General features: G+C 38.1%; 1 protein-coding gene across 1 annotated transcript in view; it reads right to left on the minus strand.

Moving 5' to 3' along the window:
- LOC107571875 (B-cell receptor CD22-like) overlaps positions 1–13,746 on the minus strand; it is a 51,266-nt gene that overhangs the window by 694 nt on the left and 36,826 nt on the right. Inside the window, exons 5-7 of the mRNA XM_016258258.1 lie at positions 7,288–7,304; positions 1,118–1,190; positions 781–1,026 (exon numbers count right to left, since the gene is read on the minus strand). Coding sequence (XP_016113744.1) covers positions 781–1,026; positions 1,118–1,190; positions 7,288–7,304 — 336 coding nt within the window. The remainder of the gene's footprint in view (positions 1–780; positions 1,027–1,117; positions 1,191–7,287; positions 7,305–13,746) is intronic.

A 13,746-nucleotide genomic window follows, 5' to 3' on the forward strand; every position in this document is an offset into this window, starting at 1 on the left:
AGATTTCATGACTGGTGCCCCCTTTGTCACATTTGAATGGATTGTTATTGCTGCTTCCATAAACATCTGTGTGTATTTCACAAACACGTACGTCTACAAGATGTCTCTTAAAGATCTCTTGATCTGGAAAGCATCTGCTGTGTGCAAACATCTGACAGACATCTGTAAGATGCCAGTTTTACATACATTCTAAATCATAAACATCTTAAAGACGTCTATTTGACATCTGATAGGAAACACCCAGATGAGCAAACACTTTAAAAAATACATCTTGAAGATGTAAATGCAGATGTCAAATAGACGTCTCCGAGATGTACAAGTGCTATCAGGGAGCACTTGTGTGTATTCAAATGTCTGAATCCAAAAAATAAGCAATATATGGTTGAAAACACTGCATAGTTGTGATTATATGAGAAGCACAGAGTGCATCCATCTCTGGCTTAGTGTCAGCCAAAGCTCGAAAGCAAAGTTTGAATTTGGCAGTTATGTGACGTCATTGACCATTCTGAATCTCATATGTACGACCGTACCTCCAGGGGCACAGATATAAAAATCAAATCATACCGCTCAAAAGGTTAATACAATGTGGAAATGAAAGCACACTAAATGCATTATAATTGTGTCCTAAAGTGACTGTTCCAACTCCAAACTGAGCCTGCACCAAATGTTGCTGTATTTAGGAAATTTTATAAATACATTCATAAAATTAATTACTTTAAACAGATTTTATAATTCTTAACCCCCCCTCATCCAGTTGCAGAATGGCTCAGTGATACACACCATGTACAGTGACAGCAACAGCGTCTGATCTCTGAGATCCGTGTTGATTGTGAGCCTCACAGTAGAAGCGTCCACTCTGTAGTGCACTGAAACTCTGTCCAGATCCAAAAGCTGAGCTTTGAGTCTCCTTAAACCAGCTGATTTCTGCAGGTGGGTTTGAATCACTGCTGCAGCTCAGAGTCACTGAATCTCCCTCCACTATTTCATCAGATCCATTTATGGACACTGAGACGCTTTTTGGAGGATCTGAAATGGACAAAAATTAAATGTCACAATAAATATGAGAAAATTAGGAATTCTAGAAATTTGAACAATGTACAAATGGTCATTAACTCACACATGACATTTAAAGTCACAGTATCAGAGTCTTTCTCTCCATGTTGATTTCTGGACTTGCACTTGTATATGCACTGAAACTCTGTCCAGATCCAAAAGCTGAGCTTTGAGTCTCCTTAAACCAGCTGATTTCTGCAGGTGGGTTTGAATCACTGCTGCAGCTCAGAGTCACTGAAACTCCCTCCATTATTTCACCAGATGGATTCACTGCTACAGAAGATTCCTTTGGAGGATCTAGAGGTCCAATATAAATGAAAATAATATTAGTATGTAAGTCAAATGTATTTATATAGCACCTTTCCCAGACAAGGGGTCACAAAGTGCTTTACAATAAAATTAAAATCAAAACAAGTTAAATACCAGCTGTACAAATACCACCAAAAATTGCTTCCAGACCATATTGTTAGTTAAAAGCTTGTCTAAAAAGATATGTCTCTAGGTGTTTTTTTAAAAGATTCTAAAGAAACTTATAGTGCAATGATAAGGGTAGAGAGGTCCAAAGCCTTGGAGCCACGACACAGAAAGCACGGTCACCCCTTGTCTTAAGACGTGTTCTGAGAATAGTTAAAAGGTCTAGGTCAGAAGACCTCAAAGTCCGGCCAGGGGAGTGTGCATGTAATAGATCCTGGATATAAGAGGGTGCCTGACCATGCAGGACTCCATAAGTAATGACCACAATTTTAAAATGTACTCTAAAACCAATGGGAAGCCAATGCAGGGCCTTTAGCACGGGAGTAATGTGCGACCTCCTGCTGGTCCTAGTCAAAAGCCTTGCAGCCGCATTCTGTATATCACAAAAAATTGCTTCCAGACCATATTGTTAGTTAAAAGCTTGTCTAAAAAGATATGTCTTTAGGTGTTTTTTAAAAGATTCTAAAGAAACTCATAGTGCAATGATAAGGGTAGAGAGGTCCAAAGCCTTGGAGCCACGACACAGAAAGCACGGTCACCCCTTGTCTTAAGACGTGTTCTGAGAATAGTTAAAAGGTCTAGGTCAGAAGACCTCAACGTCCGGCCAGGGGAGTGTGCATGTAATAGATCCTGGATATAAGAGGGTGACCATTCAGGGCTCCATAAGTAATGACTACAATTTTAAAATGTACTCTAAAACCAATGGGAAGCCAATACAGGGCCTTTAGCACGGGAGTAATGTGCAACCTCCTGCTGGTCCTAGTCAAAAGCCTTGCAGCCGCATTCTGTACAGCTTGTAATAGATCCATAGAAGATTTGTTCAAACAAGTGTAGAGAACATTGCAATAGTCTAACCGTGTAGAGATAAATGCATGAAAAAGCATCTCCATCTCTTTTTTTGAAACCATAGATCTAATCTTAGCAATGTTCCTAAGATGGAAAAAACATGAACGAACTACAGATTTTACATGACTGTTCAAACACATAGACCTGTCAAAAATGACACCCAGATTTTTTATGTCACTGCTATCAGAGGATGATAAACCCCCAATAGCCTGCCTAATCTTAGAAGTAATGTTGTCAGGGGCAATAATCATCACCTTAGTTTTATCATTATTTAGTTGCAGAAAATTGTCTGACATCCATTTATTAATGGAGGCCAAACAATTCTGCAGAAGGGACAGTTTGTCTAGTCTATCAGGACTAAAATAAATATATAATTGGATGTCATCGGCATAACAATGATAAGATATTTTAAAACTGCTAATAATCTTGCCAAGAGGAAGCATATACAGACTAAACAGCAGAGGGCTAAGCACAGAACCTTTTGGCACACCACAGGACAGAGGAACAATGTCTGACATGTAAGTTCCTATGGACACAGAAAAACTCCTATCAGAAAGATAGGAGGATAACCAATCCAGAGCTAATCCAGAAATGCCAACTAGAGAATGCAGTCTATTAATCAAAGTGATCAACAGTATCAAATGCTGCGCTACGGTCTAACTTCACCAGCATCAGCAGCCATCAACATGTCATTTGAGACCCTACAGGAGGGCAGTTTCAGTCTAATGGTTTTTACCAAAGCCAGACTGAAATTTATCACAGATATCATGAGCCTCCAAAACCGTATTTACAGTAACTGCATTGCCAATAGCTTCTTTAAGATTTTCTTTTTTTCTAAGATTTTAGAGAAGGCAATTTATTTATTTAATGTATTTATATATATGTATATGTGTGTGGCTGTACATACTCATATGTAGTTGTTTTTTTGGTGTTTGGCTTAGTGTTATAGACTCATTATTATACTCATACCTTTTGTTCTTTTAATATTTTTGAATTGTTTTTAGCTTTATTTTTTTGTTTTCATTTAAATGTTTTAGTTTTGAAATGTTGTTGTATGCATTTGTCATTTTTATTTAATTTCTTTTATTTTCTGAAAAGCTTTTAGCTTTTAGTTTTAATTACTTTTTCTTATGTGTATGTTTGAATGGTTTTTAGCTTTATTTTTTTGTTTTCATTTAAATGTTTTAGTTTTGAAATGTTGTATGCATTTGTCATTTTTATTTAATTTCTTTTATTTTCTTAAAAGCTTTTAGCTTTTAGTTTTAATTACTTTTTCTTATGTGTATGTTTGAATGGTTTTTAGCTTTATTTTTTTGTTTTCATTTAAATGTTTTAGTTTTGAAATGTTGTATGCATTTGTCATTTTTATTTTTAATTTAATTTAATTTATTTTCTTAAATGTGTGTGTGTGTATATATATAGTATTTATAGAGTTTTAGCTTTTAGTTTTAATTACTTTTTCTTATTTGTAAGTCGCTTTGTATAAAAATGTCTGCTAAATGACTAAAAGTAAAAGTAGAAGTCAATTTAGAAAAAGGCCTGTAGTTATTAAATTATGTTATATCAAGACTACTCTTTTTCAAGAGAGGCTGAACAACATCATGTTTAAAACACCTAGTCACCTGGCCCAGCCTAAGAGATAGATGTAATAGACTTCATAAAGAGACGTAGGCAAAATATCCACAGGGCTTTGGGAAGGTTTCATCATGCCCACTAACTTGATGTCATTTAGGGAAATGGGACTAAAGGAGTCCAAAATTGACAGACTTTGTTGGGTAACTGTAAGAGGATTTGCTGGTGATGCAATGTTTGCCCTGACAGCCATAACCTTGTCCACAAAATGAGACAAAAAATGATTGCAGTCATTATTAGAAAACACAGGGACAAGAGACGTAGCAGGAGAAACAATATTGTTAACAGTTTCAAACAAAGTTTTAGGATCATTTTGCAGGCAGATATCAGTTTCATAAAATAAGATGCTCTAGCATCCTTGATCCTCTCATTTAGATCTGACAAGATCTCTTTAAGATGCACGTGGTGGACTTCAGGGGTAGAAAGCTGAGTCGCTTTCCTGAATAGTTTTTTCAGTCTTCCGACAAACACGTCTAAAGCTTCATTTATCCACAAGGGGGTGTTAAAATGGGGGGTTTGTCAAGTTTTTAAATGAGCCACTCTGTCCAGTAGCAGGGTGCAATGTTCATTAAATGACTGTAACGTAGCATCAATGTCATTTGAGATAATAACCGAGCTTGAGTCAAAGGCGGCTGAGAAATTCTCAACAGCACGCTGGTTAATCATGCGAGAGCAGGATGCTCGCTTAATAGGCAGAGGATCCTCATTAAAAGCAAGATCAAATAAAACGCATTTGTGATCACTATATCCATCTTCAGTACATATAGTGCCAAATGTTTAGACCGTGAGAGAAAACTAGATCGAGCGTAGGACCCTTACTGTGCTTAGGACCAGAGACATGTTGAATAAATTTAAAAGATTCCATAATATTTAAAAATTCAGAAGCAGCATTACAAGCCTAGAATATAAAATCAACTGCGGGCGGCAGATACTTTTCCAATTTAGCGCCCAAACTCTGAAACAACCTACCTAACATTGTTCGGGAGGCAGATACACTCTGTCAGTTTAAAACTAGCTTAAAGACCCATCTCTTTAATCTGGTTTACACATAACACACACTAACACATTTCTAATATTCAAATCCGTTAAAGGATTTTTAGGCTGCATTAATTAGGTCAGCCGGAACCGGGAACACTTTCCATAACACCCGATGTACTTGCTACATCGTTAGAAGAATGGCATCTATGCTAATATTAGTGTGCTTCTCTCTTATTCCGAGGTCACCGTAGCCACCAGATCCAGTCTGTATCCAGATCAGATGGTCACTGCAGTCACCCGGATCCAGTACGTATGCAGACCAGATGGTGGATCAACACCTTGAAAGGACCTCCACAGCCCTGAATGTCAGCAGAGATCAGGACAATTAGATGAGCCCCAGAGACAGATCCCCACTGAAGACCTTGTCTCCTAGACGGCCACCGGGACAAGACCACAGGAACCAGATGATTCCTCTGCACAATCTGACTTTGCTGCAGCGTGAAATTGAACTGCTGGTTTCACCTGGCCAGAGGAGAACTGGCCCCACGACTGAGTTTGGTTTCTCCCAAGGTTTTTTCTCTATTCTGTCACCGATAGAGTTTTGGTTCCTTGCCGCTGTGGCCTCTGGCTTGCTTAGTTGAGGACACTTATTTTCCAGCGATATCTTCAACTTGATCGCACAGATACTATTTAAACTGAACTGAGCTGGATGATGACATCACTGAATTCAATGATGAACTGCCTTTTTGCATTATTGACACACTATTTTCCTATTTAATGCTGTACAGTTGCTTTGACAATCTGTATTGTTAAAAGTGCTATAAAAATAAAGGTGACTTGACTTAACTTGACAAGCATTATCATCCATGTGAATATTAAAATCACCGACAATAATCACTCTGTCCAATTTAATAATGGACGATAAAAAGTCAATAAATTCTCTCGGAAAAGAGGCCGCTGGCCCAGGTGGCCGATAAACTAAAAAACAATAAAATGAGTTTGAACGACCAACCTTAGTCATCTGTAGTTCAAATGAAGAGTACGTACCACCAGCAGTCATAGACTGGCAATAAAATGCTTTTTAAAAACCACAGCAAGTCCTCCACCGCGGTCTGTGAGTCTAGGCGTGCTGATAAAAGAACAATCCACAGGGCAGACCTCGATCAGATGACAGTACTCCATACTCCTTTGCCATGTCTCCGTCAGCAACATAAAATCCAGGTTTTTGGAAGTGAATAATTCACTGAGCAGAAATGACTTGTTTGAAATTGAATGGGCGTTAATCAAAGCCATCTTGAGTGGTGCCAAAACAACACCTGACGCAGAGGGCAACACACCATGACCAGATGTAAGTTTGAGGGACCAAAATCATAGGGACGTCCAGGAAGACAGAATGAAGATACAATGGTCTGGAGCCATCATAAAATGCACCCGGACCACTCCAGGTACATACCCCACCACACTCCTCCATAGAGGATCGAATCAGAAGCATTGTTTGGCGATCATACACCCATGCAGTAGACACGACATTTGTGGACAAACTTAATGGCAATATAGCACAGAAAACAAATAAAACGAATCAGGGTGAACATCCAGCAACAGCGGCAAAGCCAAATACTGGCGCCATGCCAAAACCGGAAGAGGATTGTCCCATTACTAAAATCTTTTTGCATTTCTAATTCAATTCTGTTGTTAAAACTTTGGTAACACTTTATTTTGATGGTCCCTTTTGAGCACTCTTTTGACAATAAGTAACTTTGCACCTACATGTCAACAAACTGTCATTAAAGTATTAGTAGACTGATTAATAACATGCTTGCTCTTTATTGTGATGGTCTCACCAACAGACATTCTACTGACTATAAGTAACTTTGCAAGTACGTCAACTTATTCTAACCCTAACCCTACCAGTCTACTAATACTCTAATGAGAGTTAGTAGATATGTAGGTGCAATGTTACTTATAGTCAACAGAATGTGTTAAAGGGACCATCAAAATAAAATGAAACCAAAACTTTTATATAATCTGACTCCTCTGTTGTGTGATATTCTAACACATTTACTCAGGTTGCTGAAAAATATGATTGAATCTGTACTCACACGTGACATTGAGATAAACAGCAGGAGAGATGTAAGTGTGTTCATGTTGAGCACAGCTGTATCTGCCTGCATCCTCTCTTCTGACTGACTGCAGCAGGAGTTGATTGTTTCTGTCTCTTCTCTCAGTTAATGGCTGTGAGTTTCTGTACCAGATGAATGTTGCTCTGTCAGTCAGAGCGCAGCTGCTTTTACATGTCAGACGCACTGAATCTCCCTCTGTCACTCTCTCAGGAGCCTCCACTGCATATTTTGCATGTCTCGCTTAGTTAACACACCCGATTCAGATAATCAGATCATTAGAAGTGAGCTACGTGCATGAACTGTGTTCCGATCAATGTGATCCCTACACAGTGTTCATTGCTCCCTACTCCCTGAGCAGGGGAAATCTGTTTAAGTTTACTTCACTTCAGAACACGGGCTGGAATTGGAAACCACTGATGTAGCCTATTGTAGTAATGTTGTCTCCGGTATTCTGGTCTGTGAGCGTATATGCGTTCAGGGGGTGTGGCTTTGGACAGCGATTGCAGGGAGGGTGGGACATTCACTTTCAGTGCTATCAGGCTAATGTTAGCATTTTCCAAGATCTACTGCACCTTTAATAAAACGCCTCAAGCATGAGGAACGAGTGAGGAAAAATGTACATAAGCATCCAACTCAGCTCACAAACAGAAAATAATAAAATAAAGATAAACAGATGTCAGGAGAGTGAGTTATCTCTTCACCTTTCCATCTCATACAGACACACGCCAAGCACATGCGCAGCTGTCAATCTGCCACAAGACTACCATAAATGCTCTAGTGGCTGTTACATAATGCAGCAAAGTTGATATATCCCATACAAAAATGTAATATATGACACATATTGCCCACTATGAGTATATATTGTCATATATGTTACCTATAAGGCCATATACTGCAAATAATTGTCCTGAAAATTCACAGTAAATAGGGCAAAAAAGCCACTTAGTTACTGTTAATTGTACAGTTTTACTTTAAGGTAGATACCATGCACTTAATTAAAACTCGAGTATCATTTGCACAAACCAACTGCCTTAAATTGGCACACTGCCATTTAAGTTGGATTAATGATCAGACTGGTGAGTTTGTAATCGTGAGGTCCAGCGTAAAATGACCAACATGAAGCAACATAGATTCCTAACGAGCGATTAAATATAAAGTAAAGGGTTAACTAGAATAATCAAGTGTCAGAATAACAATAATTATAAATGGAAAAACAACTTATTTGTATGACAATCTAAATCCGAGGTTATAACTAAATGGAGTCAGATTAGAATTTAACTTAAATTTAATAACTTAAATTGAAACACTGAAAAGATCGAACATGCAGGAAACCTTTAGCCACCACTGGATACCTTTGTTGGGCCAATTGGTTGGACCTTACAATGTAAAGAAGTAACATTAAATGACACTAAAGCTACATGAAGTGGTACACTGCTCAAAAAATTCAAGGGACACTTTGAAAACATAAGATCTCAGTGGGAAAAAAATATCATGCTGGACATCTAAACTGATATGGACTGGATAATGTGTTAGGAACGAAAGGATGCCACATCGTTTGATGGAAATGAAAATGATCAACCTACAGAAGGCTGAATTAAAAGATATATATATATATATATACTGTATATAATACACACACAAAGAAAAACATGTAGATAGAATAGTAAAAATAGAAAGCTGCTAGTTTAAAAAAAAAAAATATATATATATATATAAGTCGAATTAAAATAGAATAGAGTGCTAGAGTTAGAGGGTCAAATAAAGATGGAACAGATGTGTTTTTAATCGTTTCTTGAAGATGGTTAAGGACTCAGCTGCTCGGATTGAGTTGGGCAGGTCATTCCACCAGGAGGGAACAGTTAATGTAAAAGTCCGTTTTGTGCCTCTTTGGAATGGCACAATAATGCATCGTTCACTTGCAGAACGCAAGCTTCTAGAGGGCACATAACTCTGAAGTAATGAATTTAGTTAAATGGGTGCAGAGCCAGTCGTGGTTTTGTAGGCAAACATTAATGCCTTGAATTTTATGCAAGCAGCTATTGGTAGCCAGTGCAAATTTATGAACAGAGGTGTGACATGCGTTCTTTTCGGCTAGAAGTAACAGTAAGAATAGAATTAATGAGACTAGATGGTTTTATTCGCATCGTGGCTAAGTATCAGCGGGCGTGCAGGCCGAAGCACATTGGAAAGGCACTCGCTGAATTCACGGGCAAAAAGCATGGCTAAAAGCTATGACTAAAACATAATTTGATGGTGTCTTGAGCATTTAAACCGGGCTGTTGGACACATCCCAAATGGTGCCTTGACCAATTAGATATTGTCTTTGATCGGGGTGTTGTATGTTTCTCCTTCCAATACATAAATCAACATGTGATCTTATCAGTCACATGGTCCGAATTTTCCCGTTCTTGCAGAGTATATTTTTGGACATGATTTCTATAACAAGAATATGATACATTTGACAAAGAATTGATTGGAAGAAACGTTTAAAGCATGAATTTTCAAACTCATACCCAATATACATACTCAACATGAATATAATCCTATAAACTATTCAATAGTTATTCAAAATACATACACAATAAGTGATTAGAACATGATAGCCAAATGTGTAGGTTACATACATGATATAGAATTATGCATAGAATTGATTAGTTGCTCATACAGTGCCTTGCGAATGTATTCATACCCCTTCATTTTTTCACATTTTGTTTTGTTGCTACATTATGTTAAACTGCTTTCAATTAGTTTTTTTCCACAACAATCTACACCATAATTGTCAAGTAAAAAAACATATTTTTAACATCTTTGCAAATTCATTAAAAATAAAAAACGAAAACGATTCCATTGCATAAGTATTCATACCCTTATCTGGGACAGTTGAAATTTAGCTCAGGAGCATTCATATCGTTTGTAGATATTACTACACTTCAAGTGAAGTTAACCTGTGGCAAATTCACTCGAATGGGTATGATTTGGAAAGGCACACGTCTTTAATAAAAGGTCTAACAGCTGATAATGCATATCAGAGCAAAAACCAAGCCCTGAGGTCAAAAGAACTGCCTGTAGAGCTCAGAAACAGGTTTGTGTCAAGCCACACATCTATGGAAGAGATCAGAAAAACAATTCTGCTTCATCGAAGGTTCACAGAAGCATGTAGTCTCTGTTACCCTTAATGGAAGAAGTTTGAAACAACCAGGACTCTTCCTAGAGCTTGCCTCCTGGCCAAACTGAGCAACTGATGGAGAAGGGCTTTGGTTAGCACGGTGACCAAGAACCTGATGGTCACTCTACTTGAGCTCCATGATCATATATGCAGATGGGAGAAATCTACAGAAGGACAAACATTGCTGCAACACTCCACCAATCCAGTCTTTATGGCGGTGTGGCCAAATCACCTGCAGAGTACCATCCCAAAAGTAAAGTGTGCTGGTAGCAGCCTCATGCTGTGGGGCTGTTTTTCAGCAGCAGGGACTGAGGGGCTCGTTAGAGTAGAAGAAACGCTCAGTGCAGCAAAATATAGAGATAGCCTTAATGAAAACCAAGTCCAGAGCATTCAGAACCTCAGACTGGGCATGGTTCACCTTCCAACAGGACAGTGACCCTAAGCACACAGCAAGAGTGGCTTATAGACAACTCTGTGAATGTCCTTGAGTGGCCCAGCCACAGCCTGGGATTGAACCCAATCAAATATATCTGGAGAAACCTGAAAATGTGCATCTGCCCCCATCCAACCTGACAGAGCTTGAGAGGTGAACAGGTGAGGTGAAGACTGGTGGATAATTGCAAAATGCTGATGAGCAAAGAAGAATCAAACAAAAAAAGACTTGAGGCTGTTAAGGTGCTTCAGCTAAATATTTAGTTAAGGGTATGAATACTTATTTCAGTTTTTTATTTTTAATACATTTATGAAGTTGTGACAATTCTGTTTGTGCTTTGTCAGTATGGTGTATGGAGTGTAGATTGATGTGGAAAAAAAGTAATTTAAAGAAGTTTATCATAAGGCAGCAACATAAAATGTTAAAAATATATATATTTTCGCAAGGCACTGTAAGTCCTTTTAGCGTCATTTAGGTGCATATATACATGGAAACGCAGTTACATAAATCAACATGTGATCTTATCAGTCACATGGTCCGAATTTTCCCGTTCTTGCAGAGTATATTTTTGGACATGATTTCTATAACAAGAATATGATACATTTGACAAAGAATTGATTGGAAGAAACGTTTAAAGCATGAATTTTCAAACTCATACCCAATATACATACTCAACATGAATATAATCCTATAAACTATTCAATAGTTATTCAAAATACATACACAATAAGTGATTAGAACATGATAGCCAAATGTGTAGGTTACATACATGATATAGAATTATGCATAGAATTGATTAGTTGCTCATACAGTGCCTTGCGAATGTATTCATACCCCTTCATTTTTTCACATTTTGTTTTGTTGCTACATTATGTTAAACTGCTTTCAATTAGTTTTTTTCCACAACAATCTACACCATAATTGTCAAGTAAAAAAACATATTTTTAACATCTTTGCAAATTCATTAAAAATAAAAAACGAAAACGATTCCATTGCATAAGTATTCATACCCTTATCTGGGACAGTTGAAATTTAGCTCAGGAGCATTCATATCGTTTGTAGATATTACTACACTTCAAGTGAAGTTAACCTGTGGCAAATTCACTCGAATGGGTATGATTTGGAAAGGCACACGTCTTTAATAAAAGGTCTAACAGCTGATAATGCATATCAGAGCAAAAACCAAGCCCTGAGGTCAAAAGAACTGCCTGTAGAGCTCAGAAACAGGTTTGTGTCAAGCCACACATCTATGGAAGAGATCAGAAAAACAATTCTGCTTCATCGAAGGTTCACAGAAGCATGTAGTCTCTGTTACCCTTAATGGAAGAAGTTTGAAACAACCAGGGCTCTTCCTAGAGCTTGCCTCCTGGCCAAACTGAGCAACTGATGGAGAAGGGCTTTGGTTAGCACGGTGACCAAGAACCTGATGGTCACTCTACTTGAGCTCCATGATCATATATGCAGATGGGAGAAATCTACAGAAGGACAAACATTGCTGCAACACTCCACCAATCCAGTCTTTATGGCGGTGTGGCCAAATCACCTGCAGAGTACCATCCCAAAAGTAAAGTGTGCTGGTAGCAGCCTCATGCTGTGGGGCTGTTTTTCAGCAGCAGGGACTGAGGGGCTCGTTAGAGTAGAAGAAACGCTCAGTGCAGCAAAATATAGAGATAGCCTTAATGAAAACCAAGTCCAGAGCATTCAGAACCTCAGACTGGGCATGGTTCACCTTCCAACAGGACAGTGACCCTAAGCACACAGCAAGAGTGGCTTATAGACAACTCTGTGAATGTCCTTGAGTGGCCCAGCCACAGCCTGGGATTGAACCCAATCAAATATATCTGGAGAAACCTGAAAATGTGCATCTGCCCCCATCCAACCTGACAGAGCTTGAGAGGTGAACAGGTGAGGTGAAGACTGGTGGATAATTGCAAAATGCTGATGAGCAAAGAAGAATCAAACAAAAAAAGACTTGAGGCTGTTAAGGTGCTTCAGCTAAATATTTAGTTAAGGGTATGAATACTTATTTCAGTTTTTTATTTTTAATACATTTATGAAGTTGTGACAATTCTGTTTGTGCTTTGTCAGTATGGTGTATGGAGTGTAGATTGATGTGGAAAAAAAGTAATTTAAAGAAGTTTATCATAAGGCAGCAACATAAAATGTTAAAAATATATATATTTTCGCAAGGCACTGTAAGTCCTTTTAGCGTCATTTAGGTGCATATATACATGGAAACGCAGTTTCTGTGCCATTCTGTGGATGTAAGGACATGTTCTGTGAAGACCAGAGGTTAAAAGGTCTCCTAAGGAATCTCAGTCTGGTTCTTGTCTTCTAGGTGGGGGAAACCACCAAACAAAGTCTCCAATAATGGTTTCCCTCATGTGATGGTCATGATGATGTCTCTTCAATCATTAATCTTGGTTATTTGCCCCAAATTTGACAATCTCCTTTCTGAGTTGGAATTGTCAATAAGTGTTCTTTTGTTTAATGTTGAAAGCTGTTTGAAGCTACTAGTTTGTTAGGCTCACTTCAGACTCATGGTGCCAGGATCTGATTTACGAACATCCTGTTGCCTTGGGCCTCTCTGTGGAATTCAGCTCTTTGGGTTGTTCAACACCAATCTGATCAAATCTTAAATTGTCTGATTCGCTCTGATACCCTACATGACCCAACACATTGTCTATTACAAAAGTAAGCGAAACAAGATTGTGAAATAAAGATGTTCATTAATATTATCATGAACTGCAAAGGCACAAAACATGACAGACAGGTTTGGTTTCTAGAACTTTGGTTTCTAAAAGTAAAAAAAGCTAAACTTCATGTGAAGTTCTTGATAAGTCAGAACAGGTTGAACAACACATTGAACACATCGCTTCAGGACAGCAACCGTTTTTTTGGCTCTAAAAAGGATATTTTCTTTACAGGTATGTATTTAAAGAACGTCAATCTTCACAGACATGATACACATCTCAGTCAACAGGCTATTGTGAAGATTTCTGGTGACTAATGCTTCTTTAGTTTACCTGTTTAAATCAGCTAAT

The sequence above is a fragment of the Sinocyclocheilus grahami genome, unplaced genomic scaffold, assembly GCF_001515645.1.
Source record: "Sinocyclocheilus grahami isolate Dianchi unplaced genomic scaffold, SAMN03320097.WGS_v1.1 scaffold1664.1, whole genome shotgun sequence".
Lineage (NCBI taxonomy): Eukaryota > Metazoa > Chordata > Actinopteri > Cypriniformes > Cyprinidae > Sinocyclocheilus > Sinocyclocheilus grahami.